At 34.1% G+C, this 16,515-nt stretch overlaps 1 protein-coding gene across 3 annotated transcripts; it reads right to left on the bottom strand.

Annotated features, from left to right (window-relative positions):
• Positions 1-149: 149 nt before the first annotated feature.
• Positions 150-12,851, bottom strand: LOC111491987 (probable serine/threonine-protein kinase PBL17). Of its 3 annotated transcripts, XM_023141102.1 has the most exons (7): positions 12,376-12,461; positions 9,729-9,862; positions 8,697-9,001; positions 7,933-8,068; positions 1,671-1,807; positions 1,328-1,451; positions 150-1,039 (listed from the first exon to the last, which is right to left on the bottom strand). In XM_023141102.1, exons 2-7 carry the CDS (start codon positions 9,835-9,837, stop codon positions 651-653), a joined length of 1,200 nt encoding a protein of 399 aa, XP_022996870.1. In that variant the 5' UTR covers positions 9,838-9,862; positions 12,376-12,461; the 3' UTR covers positions 150-650. The 3 variants fall into 3 exon arrangements, with proteins under 3 accessions (XP_022996870.1, XP_022996871.1, XP_022996872.1); XM_023141103.1 differs by lacking the exon at positions 9,729-9,862 and having other exon boundaries at positions 12,376-12,851; XM_023141104.1 differs by lacking the exons at positions 9,729-9,862; positions 12,376-12,461 and adding an exon at positions 9,397-9,684.
• Between the last annotated feature and the right edge of the window lie 3,664 nt (positions 12,852-16,515).

Raw genomic sequence — 16,515 nt, 5'->3', positions numbered from 1 at the left:
CTTCTAAACAAATAATAAGCTTGATGCTTCACCTGCAAAACAGCTAACAATACCCCAAAGATGCAGGCATTGATTTAAAATATATAAACTCCACAATACCAGAAAAGATTATTTCATCATTGATTTAAAACATATGAACTCCACAATACCAGAAAAGATTATTTCATTACCAAAATTGGAAAGTTCATACAAGTACAAAGCAACTGTTTCCACAAGATATACAAGCAGTACCTTACAGTGTTTGCTGATAAATAAAACAAGGAAAAAGAAGAAAAACGGTAGATAGTGAACATATTACACCCATATATATATGTATATGTATATATTTATATATACTCTCCGGACTACAGAATGTCATTGAAAGAATACATGCTCTTAGAAACTTATGGATAGAGTAATTGGTAGAAAAAAGTATTTCACAATTTTGGCATCCATTCTATCAATCAACACATAAAACCAGTCCAATTCTTAAAAGATGCTGATTTCTCAAGGGAAACCAAATTTTCGAGGGAACAGTTCGAAGAGGGGCGACGACAAAGATCGAGTTCATTCCAGTGTCCACTTTTGCTTCTTGTGTCTCAGCCTGTTTCCATGTCCTTCAGTTTTTCTTTCATTGTTTTTTTCTTTTTTTTCCTTTTCTTATTCAGTTTCTATTGTGTACTGTGAGATGTGTTCGGACTGAGAATTAGGTCATCGACTTCACCGTGAAGCACGGTACCAGAATCGGTATCTTTCGTACATTGAAAGCCCTCCAGCATTTGTACCACCTGGCTCATAAGGGGTCTGCCTTTTGGATTTTGGCTCAGACATTGATAAGTCAAATTAGCAACCTTCATTGCAGTTTTAGTTGAATATTGTCCTTCAATTCTAGGATCCAATATCTTCAAAATTTTCTTGTTGTGGCTCAAGAGCGGGCGAGCCCACTCAACCAGGTTGTGCTCTCGACTTGGTCTGTTCTTGTCCATTACTCTCCTGCCAATAAGGATCTCAAGTAGAACCACCCCAAATCCATAAACATCACTTCGGGCAGTTAAATGTCCTGGTAATATCAATACATGGACTAAGTTCTTGGAAAGGGCAGAGCAACCAACTTAAGTTCATCCTTTACATTCAAGAACTAGAAGGAAAAAGGGAAATACAACATCTAGCAAATCACTCATGATTTTTTCAATCAATTAATTTTGATAAACAGAGGCAGTAACCATGACTGATAAGATGCTTACATATTGACTAAACAAGTACATGCAAACATTCTTGTTCAATATACCAAAAGAATAAAAGGCTGTAGCTATTGTAATTGTTCTGTATTAGGTACCTACAAACTCACCTGTCATTACATATTCGGGAGCAGCATATCCATATGTACCCATCACTCTTGTTGACACATGAGTTTGATCTCCCATAGGCCCTTCTTTTGCAAGGCCAAAATCTGAAAGCTTTGCATTGAAATCCTGATAAAGGTTACTTCAAGTTCAGCAGAAGAAATTAAGATTAAAAGAACTCAATATACACAAATTCTTCTTTGTTCATCCCTAGTACTGACTCACCTAGAGAGTTGAATTGGCTGTCAAACTTTTCTTTGGGAATTTATAACTGAGAAACTTGACTACTGCCTCTAAGGAAGAATAACGCCTGACTAATAAAACAAAATGATAGAGAAAGAAACTAACTGTATCAAGCAAGATATTTGATGACTTCAAATCACGATATATGATAGGTGTTTCTGCACCATGAAGAAACGCAAGTCCCTTTGCAGCATCTAAAGCGATTTTCATTCTTTTTGCCCAACTCAGTGAACTACCCACTCCTAACACCGTAGAAAAATGCAATGAGGGAACTGAGAATTAATAAATAAGCATGTTTTTCGAGATAAAGTGTATATAATAAATAAGCCATATTCAAAAGCACTTTTTTAACTTCCCAAACCCATTAAACCAGCCGTTGGATCACATCATCTCCCTCTAAAGTTTAGAAGGAAAAAAAAAAAAGTTGTCAATTAGTGGCTGTTGTTAGCAGCATGAACCAAAGGTAGGAATAATTTGAAACCTTAAAGCATAATAAAAACTTCTAAAAGTTCATGAATTAAGTAGATAAAATACTCAAATCTATGGATGAAAATGTAATCAAATGGAAAACCACGAAAATGCATAGAAATTGTTTGGATGACTTAATAAGACTTCAACAATTGCTTAATAGGATTCAAAACACCCTTTTCAACATTAATATATATAAACATAAGATTATATCGATATGTAATGTCACTAGAAGGAAATTTTTATAAGATAATTGAAGAAATTAATAAAAATAAATAATAAACAGAGAAATAGATTAAAATCATAACATTTATTATTAAACAGAAAGAGATGTTGGAATAGCATATTATACGTGGCCCATTTTGTGGCTTAAAAATATGGGTAAGTCATACTTCATCTTGAAAGAAATTTTGCTGGTTGGGGCTTTTAAGAAATCTAAATGAAATATTTCACTTAATCATAGTGAAAAGTCCATGTCCCACATAGAACAAGGGGCAAATTTTGTGGTAGGCTGACCTCTTGCTATCCACTGAGGACTTTGGTTAAGAAAGAATTACATCATTCTTAAGGATTGTGAAAAATCTTGGAGGAGCTCAAAGGTGTTGCCACTTGTTAGGCTTAATGCCTCTGCTCGGGTGTCGGTCTCCGAGGACATTTTTAATTATCTGTTAGGTCTTATTATTTCGAATTGGAAGCCTTTTTCATATAGTGTGACACACAATTGATTTTGAGACAACCTCCATTTAACCAAGTGAGAGCCCCACCCTCCTGAACTCTCTCCCAAAGAAAATATCTTATAATCTTCTCCAGCCTACAACTAGTAGTAGAGAGAATCCTCTTCGACAAAGTCAAGAAGTAGGTGAGAAAGCCACTTACAAAGTAAAATCGATATTCAATCCAACAATCAGGGAGAAGAACACATTGTTACCGTAACGAAAGACTTTTTGAATTTGTTAAATTATTGGGCCCCAAGACAAAAAAAAAAAAAGATTGTATGCCTGAGGAAGGTAGTAGATAAAGTGGAGACCTCACGCTCAACAACAAATACCCATCTAGCAAACCGAAAACTCCCAATTGAACTGTTATCCTCGTTGATTTTAAGGCCTAAATAAGTTAAAAATCTGCCAGAATATTATTTCTGTTGACAAAAGAATCCTCCCTCCCTGAGCAAAAGCAGATTATATCATTAGCATTGAAAATGGGAGGAAAAGACACCTTCCCTACCAATATGAAAACTCTCATTGAGATCAATATCCATTCCCATGATAACTAACCTATCGAGTACATCAACGACCACTAGGAGGAAGGGAGAGAATAGATGACCCTATATAAGACCTCTAACCAATCTAAGGTAGTTTCACCTCTATATCCACGATCTTCATTTTAACCTAAATGGATGAGTAAGAACTAAGAACTTTTTCATAAATTGAAAACTTGTAAGCCAAGATGTCGTCAAGAAAGAACAGGACAGACTTTCATAGATTGGAAAGTTGATGGGGCGTTCTACGACCCAAATAGCATCCCTGAGAACTCATAATTACCCTCGTGTGTTCTAAACATACTAGATATCAACCTTTGGTGGTTCATCGATAATATAGTTGCCCGATCAACCCCTTCACCTTCAACATTTTTTTCCTTTTCTCGTTTATCCACACAGCTCATTCTCTGATAGACTTCAAAATGGAACATTTGTCATGCACTCTTCAGATTTTTTTTGCCATTTGTTTCCCAATCTTTGATCAAACCAATTTTGGCGGATGGTAAAAGTCCTAACCAACTCACTACCTACCCCAGAGCTTTCATTATTTGGAGAGAAGGCAACTCCTTTCTTATTTTGGCCCAGATTGTTTTTGTGTTCCTATCGTTCAGCCGTCTCCATTACTTCAGTCAGCCGACTTGCCTTTAACACTTGAATCTCAGCCAGAATTTCTCTTTCAGCCTATTTTTTCAGTATCCCTTCTGCGCCCACCACTCTCATCCTTTACTCTTGTTCCAGAGATGAAAATTTCTAGCACAACCCTTCCTAAATTGGATGGTACTCTCCTATCTTCATATTGAAACCAAGTACAGGCCTCCTCATCCAGGCAAAACACAACCGCTTCCAATGTCTCCTTATTAGTTAGTTGACTAACAACAAAAGATCAAGCCATCCTTTTATCAATCAACTCTCAAGAATAGTTCCGCCAAAAAGTAGGTGCCTCAAGTTCGCACAATCACATTTTGAACACCGGAGACCAGAGCAAGCACATTAAGCTTGTTTGAACCGTCATCAGAGGCTCTACTGTTAGTCTCTCCTGAATGCGATGGAATGCCTGCCATTGGCACCATTAGCAGCTTCTCTTTGTCTTCCCCTTCAACTATCCTTCTCTTTCTGTTTTGCTCAATTGCCAATAGCATTGTTCAAATTTCTTCTTTAAACAGTGCAATGTCTTTCTCTATTTCACCTTGGTTTTCTTCAACAACACTAAATGCCCCCGAGATCTTTAACCTCATGCTCTGCTTAAATGCAACATTTTCTTCTCAGTTATCATTCCCTAATGCCACAAATGCCACAAATTATAGAGCCTTTTTCTATTATTTATGTTCAAATATAAACACATAGCTATGGGAAATTGGAAAGCTCCCCATTTTCTCCTAGTAACAAAGTATAACCAAAAATGATAAAAAATGCTCTTCACCCCTCATGCTAAAGTATTTAACCATATTTACAAACTTCGCCTCCCAACCCCTCTATCAAACACTTAATGAACCCCACACGCTTATAACTCAATCTCATTGTCTCTCCCCCTTTTTTATACTATATACTCACTTTCATTTTTTTACAATAAACCGAACTTTCATCAAGAAAAAAAAGAAAAAAATATAACCCACTTAAAAGGGTAGCCAAGCAACAATGTACGAAAATGAGCTCCAATCCAGTAATTACATAAAGATCTTGTCAATGAAGATGAAGCCCAAAGAGAAATGTAGAATCTAGCCATAGACTAGATATCGCCATAAGATTTCTCCTGCCTTGAAGTTTTTGTTATTTTTCTCACGCCAAAGAGCCTACAAAATAAAACAAACTCTCGCCTGCCACATAAACAAACCTTTTCCACTTAAAAGCACATCACGAAGAAGCTCTGCAAACGTCTCCCTACAACCCAACAAGCAAGCAAAGCTAAAGATGAACATCTCAAAGAAACAGCTCCACACAACATTGGCAAACTCACATCTCCAGAGCTAACGATCAAGGTCCTTTGCAACACTCCTACAAAGAATATAACAAAGTGGCCCATCCAAAGAGGATCCCCCAGCTGGAATCCGATTCAAAGTGTTAACTCTTCCACAATTGGGGGCTTATATGGAAAAGTCAATAATCTTGTAGTCATGAAGATGAAATTATGAAGACCTATACTAAATCTTGTTTAACGACCTTCCATTTATTTTGAAAGAAACCCATAGAGAATCTATCTAGACTAGGTGGTCTTACCTAGCAAAGCTAAAACAACTTTTTCTCCTCAACTCAATGGACAATTATTAACTGAAAGGTCAATAGTTCGATCTCCTGAACTCAAAAAATATCCTCTCCATAGAAAAAGAAGCCTTCAACAATTCCTTAGTCTAGGTAAAAGACGGGTCACCAATTTAAACCATCAAAAGGTCTAAGGCAAATAAGAAGAGAGTGGAGGGGCATAAAAAAGAAGAGACTTTCATGGGGAAGTAGGAGATTTAGGAAAGGAGAAACTAATACAATCATCCTTGCCCATCTCACTTTAGCCTTTTGTCTCCAACACGACCTCCTTACAAAGGTTTTTGAAGTCTCCTTTTAATCTAATTTGCTCGTATCATATATCATAACTGAGACCAGAATACACTAATCCTATCAAAAATCCCTTGTTTCCTAATTTAATACCTCTTAACACATTCTTATATGACTCCTCCAACACAAGTTTAAGAGAAGACAACTTTTGCATGAAGGGAAAGCTCTCCCACTTACTCTCAACCCTAAAGCCCCACCACCAAGAAGGAAAGGAGGATTTGAAAGAAGGATGAGGCAACCACATACTTTTCAAAACAAAATGGACATGGATAAGAGATATTATCACCTTGATTCAAGCACACCAACCAAGCCTGCTAAAACTCAACATCCCTACCCCTCAACAGCAAAAATCTATCACTACTACACAAACTCTCTCTCAAATTTGACCGAGTGTCTATCTACCATCCCAACCCCCAAAATCTATAAACCCTAACCCCCAACCCAATTGATTATCTGAAAAACTTGAACAAAATAGGCAAAAAGAAAGCCCCTTTAACAACTTCTAAGGATGGTAACATACAAGAATCTTATAGGGATCATAACTCAAAATGAAAATTAACCAAAAGTAGTATTGATATAAAGAAGACAGTTACAAATTTCTCACACTTTGAGAGGTCAAGAATCTGTCACAGAATTTTTCCAGAAACTCTATATTGAAATCTTCGAAGTCCCTCTATTTATAACTGGGAACTCCAACTTTTATGTATTTACAAATATGCTACTACTAATATTCATAACAGTATTCTTCTCATTTCACTAAACCAATATTATTTCTTTGTAGTTTATTGCAATAGGAGAACTTTTTGTAATTTCCTTGAGTCTTATGTATTTGAAAAATATTTCATATTTCATTGGTTTAATGAAATGCTTAAGCATCAAACAGAAAAAGAAAGAACAGCAAAACAAAAAAAAAAGAGTAGACAAAATATACAAAGTTGTCCCTATCTTTTGGGTAATTTTTAAATTTGGTCCATAATCTAAAATGATCAATTTTACCCTTGGTGTATAAAAAATCATTCAATTAGATCATTGAGTAAAAAATGTATAAACAAAAAGTTGATGCATCATCAAATTGTTGACATATTGGGAAACATAGACATGTCACTCAAATGCCACATACACATGAAATCCAACATGCATATTAGCAAAATCCAACCTGCTCATCAACAAAATTAATTTCTTTTAAATGAAATGTCTATATGTCCAAATATATTATTAAAATAATAATTTAATAACACAACTTTTTGTTAACAATTTTTTAAAACAACATAATTGTGAATTTTAGATGCATTGAGTAAAATTAAGAAATTCAAGAGATTGAAGAATAAATTGAGCTTTATCTAAAAGATTAGGGACCACTCCTGACATTTGACCAAAAAAAATTAATATTAAAAAAAACGTTCAATAACTTTCTCCATCAAATATGTTCCTTTAGGCATCAAGTCATTTATACATCTAGACTCTATAAGAAACCAGATTGATTTCTGCCTCATTAATAGAGTTTATCTAGATAAGCAAATTCCCACCCACCCTAGCCGGAAATCCTCTCTGACATGCACATAGACTATTCACATGAATCTACAGCTAGAGCATTTGGCTAATCGGGAGAGTTCATAAAATTCAAACGTTTTTTTTTTTTTTTTTTTTTTGTTGTTTATTTCATTCTTGACAAGATAAGCCGATAGAGGACATCTCTTTTATGGCCAGTAGGTAATTTGCAAATGTTCGAAGTCTTTATATGCACTTACTTCAACTTTAGCAATAAGTTCCTATCATGAAGATAATTACAAATCTAGAATCTCCCAGGAGGCTTCCAATAGAAAGAGCCAACTAGTAGTTTCAGCATTTGTTCATTGATAAACGCATTGAAGTTCACCAATAAAGTTCCTTGCCATATTGCAAAATAAAAAAATAAAAACAATAGCACGGTATAAAGTTACGCAGTGGACACGGAGGCTAATTAACTACCTAACTTGCATCAATTCGTGCTCCTCATACAACAGCATTGGTGATAAAAAATTATAGCACTTAAAATATCCAGAGCTATAATGATTAGGTAAAGTTAAGTCCTTATTTAATTTATTGACCATAACTTACTGCGGAAAAGATGTTTCTCCAGAGTCCCACTTGCCATATATTCATATACTAACATCCTGTGCTCATCCTCACAGCAATAACCAATCAGCTTCACGAGATTAGGGTGACTAAGCTGCCCAAGATAGTTGACTTCTGCCTATATTACAAGGGTTAAAAAAAGTCATGGAAGCCCTCTCTTAATATTATAATTTCTAGAAAACAGTCAATATTTCCAAATCTGTAAATCATTTAGCGGTACTGTTAAAATAGCTCACAAATTAATGACTAAATAATAAAATAACAGAGACGAAAAGAAAAAGGGAAACTATATACATTATAATCAGAGATGTGTAATCAGTGAGCATAAATTATATAATTGTAATCACTATAAAATGGAACCTTAACTTATTATCTATCAGTGAAGTGTACTTGCATTTACTTTGAATTGAAAATAGGTCAAAAAATTTGAACTTGTCCTTGGTTGACATTATATGCTATGCAAACTTGAACGTGATAGTGCAATCATTTCTTTAAACGAATGCATAGACTTCTTAATTTAAAAAGACAAGCATGAAAGTTTAGCTTAAAACTTTAATTTCATAATTCTGCAAATGAATAGCAACACTGCACTTTTTTTTTTTTTTTTTTGTGCATTGTTAAAACTTCTGACGAAATATTTTGCTTTTGTTGTAAGAAATTATAGTCATCATAACACAACACCGCTAAAATCATTCTATGCAACTCAAGTTCTGGAAAATATATAAGCTAGCAGAAAAGAAGCATACCAGCCATTCCCTGTCACCTTGGAAACCTTCACGGTTAAGCTCCTTAATGGCAACCTGCATTGGCTTAAAACCTGGCCTTACATTTTGATCAATAAATCCTTTGTATACAACACCAAAACCGCCCTCCCCTAGAATTAAATCTGGCCGAAAATTCTTTGTGGCAAACTTCATCTCCTCATATGCAAAAATTTCAACGTCGCTATAAGCAGGGGTTGCGCGGAGAACATCAATATCCCTATTTACCATGGAATATCCACTTGTATTTCCTTCTGGTCTCGATGGAGATTCATGAGCCATCTCTAATACTATGTATGAAAAAAACACACTGTGAGCCAAAACGATAAGGTAAATATGTGTGTGTGTGTGTGCGCGTGTTTTTTTTTTTTTTTTCTTTTTTGAAAGAGAAGCAAAGATTTTTAACGATAAAGTGAAAAGTTATGCATGGTGTCACAATTTGATCCCACCATTCAACTTACCCTTACTATAATATGCACCCCGCCATAGAGATTACAAGAAACTTCTTAAGACAAGATATCATAATTCCAAAAATAATTACAAGAAAGCTTCCCAACAAGAATTAATACCAAACGATAAATAATTCCTAAAAATATTTGGAAAGAAAACACACCAAGAAGCCACTAATGTTTAATCATCAAAAAAAATTCTCCCCACCAGGTTTGTTTTTCAAAAACACTCTTAATTATTTTTGTTCAAGGTCCCCATGAAATAGCTTTTACCACGTTCAGCCAAAGAACTTTTAAATTTCTTTTTAAATTCACTGCTGCAAGGAAACATAAAAATGTTGCTTTTCGCCATAAAATTGAATATCCAGGCAATCTTGAAACCTTGGAATAAAGACTCCCCCTTTTTCCTGCTATAAACACAATGAAAAGGCAAACGATTGACTCTCTTTTACTTAGACTTCATCAAACTTGGGCTAAGAGCCAAGTAAAAGCACCATTTCTTAAGGCTTTCAACTGAATTTAATAAAGGCCATGCAGACCAATATATTGATGGTTAGGGACATTTTACTTTTCACAGGGCTAGTATGGAGAATGACTGCTATTTCCTTGTCTTTTCCTAAAATTCTAGGAGGCACAGATATTTCGCCAACTCCAAGATTACAGTGTCGGTGTATCATGTCGAGGATGTGCCTTGATATTTATCTGCAATGCAATTTCAACTAGGACGTGATTGGAACAACATGAGGTAAGGACTAGATAAATCTTGAATTCAATTGGCACACGGTTCAAATATCCTTTTCACGGTTAGGAAATTTAATCATAAGAAAGGTCATTACTTAAAAATAAACACATTTGAGCATCAACACTCCAAAACCACATCACCAACTCCCACCCAAATCATAATTTCATCCCCCTAATTTATGCTTAAATTATTGATGTGTTAGAGACAAAAGAAAGAAAGAAACTGGAGGACAGGCTTAGAGAAAGCCCACCTCCCAACAAACTACAGTTCCAATCTTTAAGTTTGAGCTCCACCACGAGGTAGTAATATACTATTGCAAAAAGAATTCACCAAATCCATCTTGTCTTAAAGAATCCTTTGATTTCTCTCTTTCCAAATGCCAAAGAAGAGCTCGCACTGCATAATTCCACAAAACTTAGCTTTTCTTTTCAACATCACGCCGCCAAGAACCCAAAAGCCAATGATCCACTAATAAAGGATGGGAAAACACCATACCAAATTCAGACAAAAGAAATGATTAAACCCGTTGAGCGAAAGAACAAGGGAGGAAGATGTAGTCAAGATCTTGGCGTGTCTCTTGCAAAAACAGCAGACTGAGGGTGATAAAGTCAAGTGATTCTGCTTTTGCTAGTTCCAATCTGAACCACATTCAGTTTTTCAGCAAAGGCGGCCCATTTAGCCACCCTCTGTCAAATAATTTTCTTTTAACCCCTAAATCCAAATCCTAATGCTCACACACAATACATTCTGCTATAAAAGACTCCTTTTAGACAATGGAATGGGACTACAGGCATCCTCCCAAAAACAAATACGCTGACCATTTGAACTTCAAAAAACAGAAAAATGGGGGAGAGGGATTTAATTAAAATAAAACCATTCCTGTTTTTTTCTATGTCCAATGGTCTACATCTACCCGGTTTGTTAGGCCATCCATGGAGCTCAATCCCATAAATAGTTGCAATCACAATCCTCCAAAGCCTTTTTTCCTCTCGGGTAAATATCCAAAGCCATTTAACATTCTGTTCTTTGCTCGAGAGAATCTACCCCTAGACCTCCATGTTGAGTTAGGGAGAGAGATCCAATTTCATCCTTCCAGGTGACTCCCTTGGCTGCATTAGCAACATTTGTGCATATAATTTCTTGAGAATCGTGTTTGAATTCTTCTAAGTCTTTTCTTGGTTGGAAGTCCCAGGGAAGCTTGGTACCCATTATCAATGAACACATTCAAAGAATTTCTTCTTAACATCAATCGTATGACTTTGTCAAAAAGGCATGGGGGATTTTGACCGCCCTTGTATCCACTGCATTTCCATTTTGTAGGACAAATGCTTAACTAGTCTTGATGTTTCTTGGAACTGCATTCAAATTGAGTATCTATTTAAATCTAAGAAAACAGCTACCTGCAAATTGTGACACTTAGTTTCAATGATATTGGACACCTAATATTAGATACAACCCGTGACGGATTGTACGATTGTATCAGACACGTACTAGACACCAACAGTTCAACAACTGTGCCTTTAAATTAAAGTATTATTTGGGAACACAATGGCATAGACAAAAGAATGCTGAGGAAAAATCATAGGATGAGGATTAGGTATTCATAAGTCTCCTTCATTCGGAACACAACCGCATAGAAAAATAATACTGAGGATAAATTATAGAATTAGATATTCATAATTCTTTTTCATCCAAGAATATAATGGCATGAGAACAAATTTAGTCATTCTTCAGTATCCTTAATCCAGCATGTCAATTTTAGTCAAAATTCGAGTTGACCCGACGCATCACTGGAAATAGATTACCAAAGGCCATGTAAGATATTTCAACTTTTCTTTTGAAGAGTTAATTACACCTATCAAAATTAAAAGGAAAAAATAGTTTCGTTTCGAGCTTAAAACCATTAAATATGTATAGAACACATTAAATCTATTAAAGTATATATGTTTGTATACCTTTTCATAAATGTCTTTCGACTTTTGACATGTCTAATTTCCTAGCTTTTGAAAAAAGAAAAAAAAAAATAAAGGCATGTTCTAGCATCTATCATGTCCTATATACGTATTCCTTTCTGTACCTCAAGGACAGCTACATTGGATGGAAGAGAAACACGCTTTGATTATCAAGATCCAAAGGAAACAGATGAATTTTTTAGATTGTGACATCAATTCAATCTATATAAGATTCCTTTCAATAATTTGCTGCGAGTTTCAAATGTTCATAACATCCTCTTATTATTATATAACTGAGGAATGGAGGGATTTACAATCTCTGATTTAGTCCTATTACATTGTTCTTGGTTTTTGGGTGAACATTTTCCTGTGTAAAAGTAAAAACAAATAGCAACTACGGATAAATCATTTGTTCATAAAACCAACACCATCCAGAATCTATGAAACTTCAAAGCATATATCAATCAACCAGCAAACAGGGCAGAATCAAATGAAACGAAAAATCAATTCAAAAGCATTACCTAAATTCTTTCTAGCGAGACCCCTGGGTCGCCCTTCCCTCGCCTCAATGCTCCGACAAATCCCCATGGGAACTCAATCTTAAACCGGCCTCATTTTCTAACCCCATAACCAATGGCAAAACTAACCGGCAATTGCCATTCCCGATCACGAACAACCAGTTTAACGAATCATCAATCCTGTGTGTTGCGAATTGATGATCGTTCCTAATAGGGACCACACTCAATGTTGGTCCCCCAAAATCCGAAATGGGTAGTAGGGTATTGAGTGGATTTCACCGGATTCCGATCGAGTTCCCGGAAACAGAAAAATGGACACTAGGAAAACGATCGGCTCTAGAAAAAGAAATGCGGAGGAATATACAAATACAGATATGAAGGACCCAATAACGCACAGAGAAAGATAGCATGTCCCCTTATTTCGCATTAGGAAGCGCAGAAGTCGCGAAGCCAAATGCAAATTTCTTCTTTTTTGTCCGTTTGGTCCAGAAAGTTAATAGTGTTTATCACATCAGTTTGCTTATTTTAGAGCATCACATTTATATTCATACTATCTTTGGCTCCTAATATTTTTTTGGTATGATCTTTCTTTTGCGTCGATAATTATAATATTTTTTCTCATCCATTCATGATACAAAATTAATAATGTCCCAAAAATTTTATAGTGACCCGCATACATGATTAGATATATCGGAAGATTTCATTATATTTTTTTTAATTTTAGAGTATTATTTTCAAAATTTTAAGATATAATTAGTGAGCAGTTATTATAGTATTGATCCGTTCACAATTTTTTAATTGACCCATATTAAAAGGTAGACACTTAGTATCGTTATTTAGTTAGTTATATTGATGATTGATATTATGTGAAATTAAATTTTAAAATTTTAAGGTGGATATGTATAGAAATGTATTTGGATCGCCTAAAATATTCTATTTACAATAATTATTCGACAATTTTTGTCAAAACGAAATAATATATTTAATATCTATTTTTATTTTATTGTATTATTTATTTTTCAAAAACTATTGAAATTAATTTTTTACATGTTTAAAAATAAATAAATAGATATATTATAAATTAATATTTTATTTTTATTAAAAAATTAAATTTGAATAAATAATTTTAATCGTGAACCAACCCAATCCAACCCAACAGAAAGTAATATAGGTACCATCGAAATAATTGAGCTTGTTAAAATGTGTTGACCCGACCATCCAAGCTCTAATACCCCTATCTATCAACGTTGACACCGTTCACCCTCATCCTTTTTATTCTTTTTTTAAATTATTTTTATACCTTTTCTCTTTTCTCATTCCTTTCTTCCTTCTCATCTCCTCCCTTAATTTATTTTATTTTTTTTGTATTTTTTATTTATAAAAATTTTTAAAATATATATTATAGACCAAATTACTATAAACTACATTTGAGAAAATAATATATAGATTATAATGCATATAATTTAAATAATGTTTTGCGTGTATGGTATGTTTTATTTGAAAAATATTATAAAAAATTTATATAAATAAAATATTGTTAATAATTTTATTACCAGGTTTAATTTTAGATAATTAATTATTTTAACTAATTTATTTTCATTCATACACTTTAAATAATTATCTTCATATAAATTATTTTAATATAATTATAAATATTTAGTACAATATATCTTTTGAAAATCAAATTTGGTATAGGATCACGTAAATTATATAAATAATTAAAATAATTCAAAAATATGTAAATCTTATATACAATTATACCCTAAATTATATAGGCTTGTAAATCTTATACAATTATAATAATTTATTAATAAAATAATTAAAAAATATGTATAAATTAATTATTGCTATAGAATATTTAACTATTATCAATTATAATTTATTATTATTACTTAGAATTTTAATTTAAACAATTAATTATATTTTAAAGTATGAAATATTAATGCACCAGTTATTAAAATTAGTCCTAATAAGTAATGAATGAATTATAAAGAATTAATGAGTATTAATTATAATTATTGAAAATCAATTATTTATAAGATAACTAATTCTAATTAACTACTGTATGATATTATTAACTAGTTAATTAATAATTTTAATAAATAAATAATTCATTTATTTAATATTTTAAAACTTTAAAATTAAAGTAGTTTTTAAAAATAGGATAAAAAACCTAATAAAACAAATAAAATTAAAAAGATGTAATATGTAATCTTAATCTTAAAAAAACAACATAAAAAAGAGGTTATAAATCTATTTTTGTATTAAAAAAATTTGAAATTACAAAAACAAAAATAAATTTTGTTTTCTAACTTTTTATTTAATAATATATATTTATTTATTTATCAAGTACACCTTTTTCCATTTTGATTTGTCGACTCCATCTCCATTCAAAGTTCTTGTTAAATATATTTAGTAATAAATTATAATTTACCATATATATTATATTTAATATTTTATTATAAGTCAAATATCTAATATTTGTCTTATTATCATAAGTATCTTTTCATTTATTGTTATTTTCATTTATTATTATTTCTATATCCTTGTAATTTATTTGATTATAAAAAAGACAACTTTCACACCATTTAGGTGTGGTAGATTAATCGAACATTCACATGGTATCAGAGTCATGCCCTAAACTTAGCGGTGTCAATGGATTGGCAAATCCTTGAATGTCGAACAAAGGACTCCAAAAAGAAAAAAGGAGTCAAGCCTCCTCAAAGGTATGAAGGTAGTAAAAAATGACTAAGACTCTATAGGAGTAGAGCCTCGATTAAGGGGAGAGCGTACTTTGTTCGAGGGGAGGTGTTAGATGAAAGTGTCTCACATTGGTTAAGTTAGGGAATGGTCATGAATTTATAATCTAAGAATATACTCTCCATTGGTATGAGGTCTTTTGGGAAGCCCAAAGCAAATCCATGAGAGCTTATGCTTAAAGCGGACAATATCATACCATTGTGGAGAGTCGTGTTCATCTAACATGGTATCAGAGCTTATGCTCAAGTCTCTATCTCGCTCTCATTCTTCCTCTTCACTTCTCGAGCCCCATACCCCCTATTCCAAAAATAGACCCTAGATATTCAAAAGGTTATTATATTGCTATGGGGAAACTCAAAGATGCACTTAAAGATTTTCAACAGCTCAAGAAGATCTGTCCCAATGATCCTGATGCTGCTAAGAAATTGAAGGAATGTGAAAAGGCAGTCATGAAGCTTAAGTTTGAAGAGGCAATTTCTGTTCCAGAATCAGAGAAGCGTTCAGTAGCTGAATCCATTGATTTCCATCTAATCGAGGTTGAGCCACAGTATACTGGTGCAAAGATAGAAGGAGAGGTTGTAACATTGGATTTTGTGAAGAAGATGATTGATGGTTTTAAAAACCAGAAAAGCTTGCACAAACGATACGCATTCCAAATTGGAGGGCAAACATTTAACCGTTTGTGGACATGTACATGGTATCAGAGCCCTTTCGGTTTAACAACCCTGATCCTTTCTTTTCAATGGCTTTTGAATCCTCTAATCTTCTTCTCCACCACCCCTGCTGGTTTTGACGCCGCAGGGGCAGTCTTCATGGCTGCCGTAGTCGGAGCCGATTGATTATTCTTCGGCTCCACCCTATTGACCTCCAAATCACCTTTCGTCATACTCTGTACATACAACCTCACCTTTTCCAACCAAATCGGTTTTCCCTTTGGCTAATATAGTCTCTCTCATTTTCTTCTCAATCAACTTCATCCTTCACATAAACCCTAGCCTAAACCTATCAACCTTTTGGAGAGATTTACCTTCGGAATCTGGGTGCCGCACTGGCCTATTCGCCAACCAAGTTGTCGCCGCCCTTCCTGCCAAAATTGGCTTCTTCGCTTGATGAGGCGACTCTTCCGACTGCCCTTCTCGCCAAAATTGGCTCCTTCGCCCAATGTGACGACTCTTCCGGCTTCAACATTGTCTTTGTCCCTTGCTCTAGGTTTCCCCTTCTACTTCTTGGGGTTAGAAATGTTCTCACCAGAGCCAAGGCAGCATCGTCGCTAAGCGACAATCCCTCTTCATGGGTTAGACATATTCTCGCCGAAGCCAAGGCAGCATCGCCGCTGAGCGGCGATCCCTCTGCAATTTTTGATGGCCAAGAACTGGGTTGTTA

Source organism: Cucurbita maxima, unplaced genomic scaffold (genome assembly GCF_002738345.1).
Source record: "Cucurbita maxima cultivar Rimu unplaced genomic scaffold, Cmax_1.0 Cma_Scf00017, whole genome shotgun sequence".
Lineage (NCBI taxonomy): Eukaryota > Viridiplantae > Streptophyta > Magnoliopsida > Cucurbitales > Cucurbitaceae > Cucurbita > Cucurbita maxima.
Note: the sequence above shows the minus strand (reverse complement) of the source record. Positions and strands in the feature narration are given on the sequence as shown.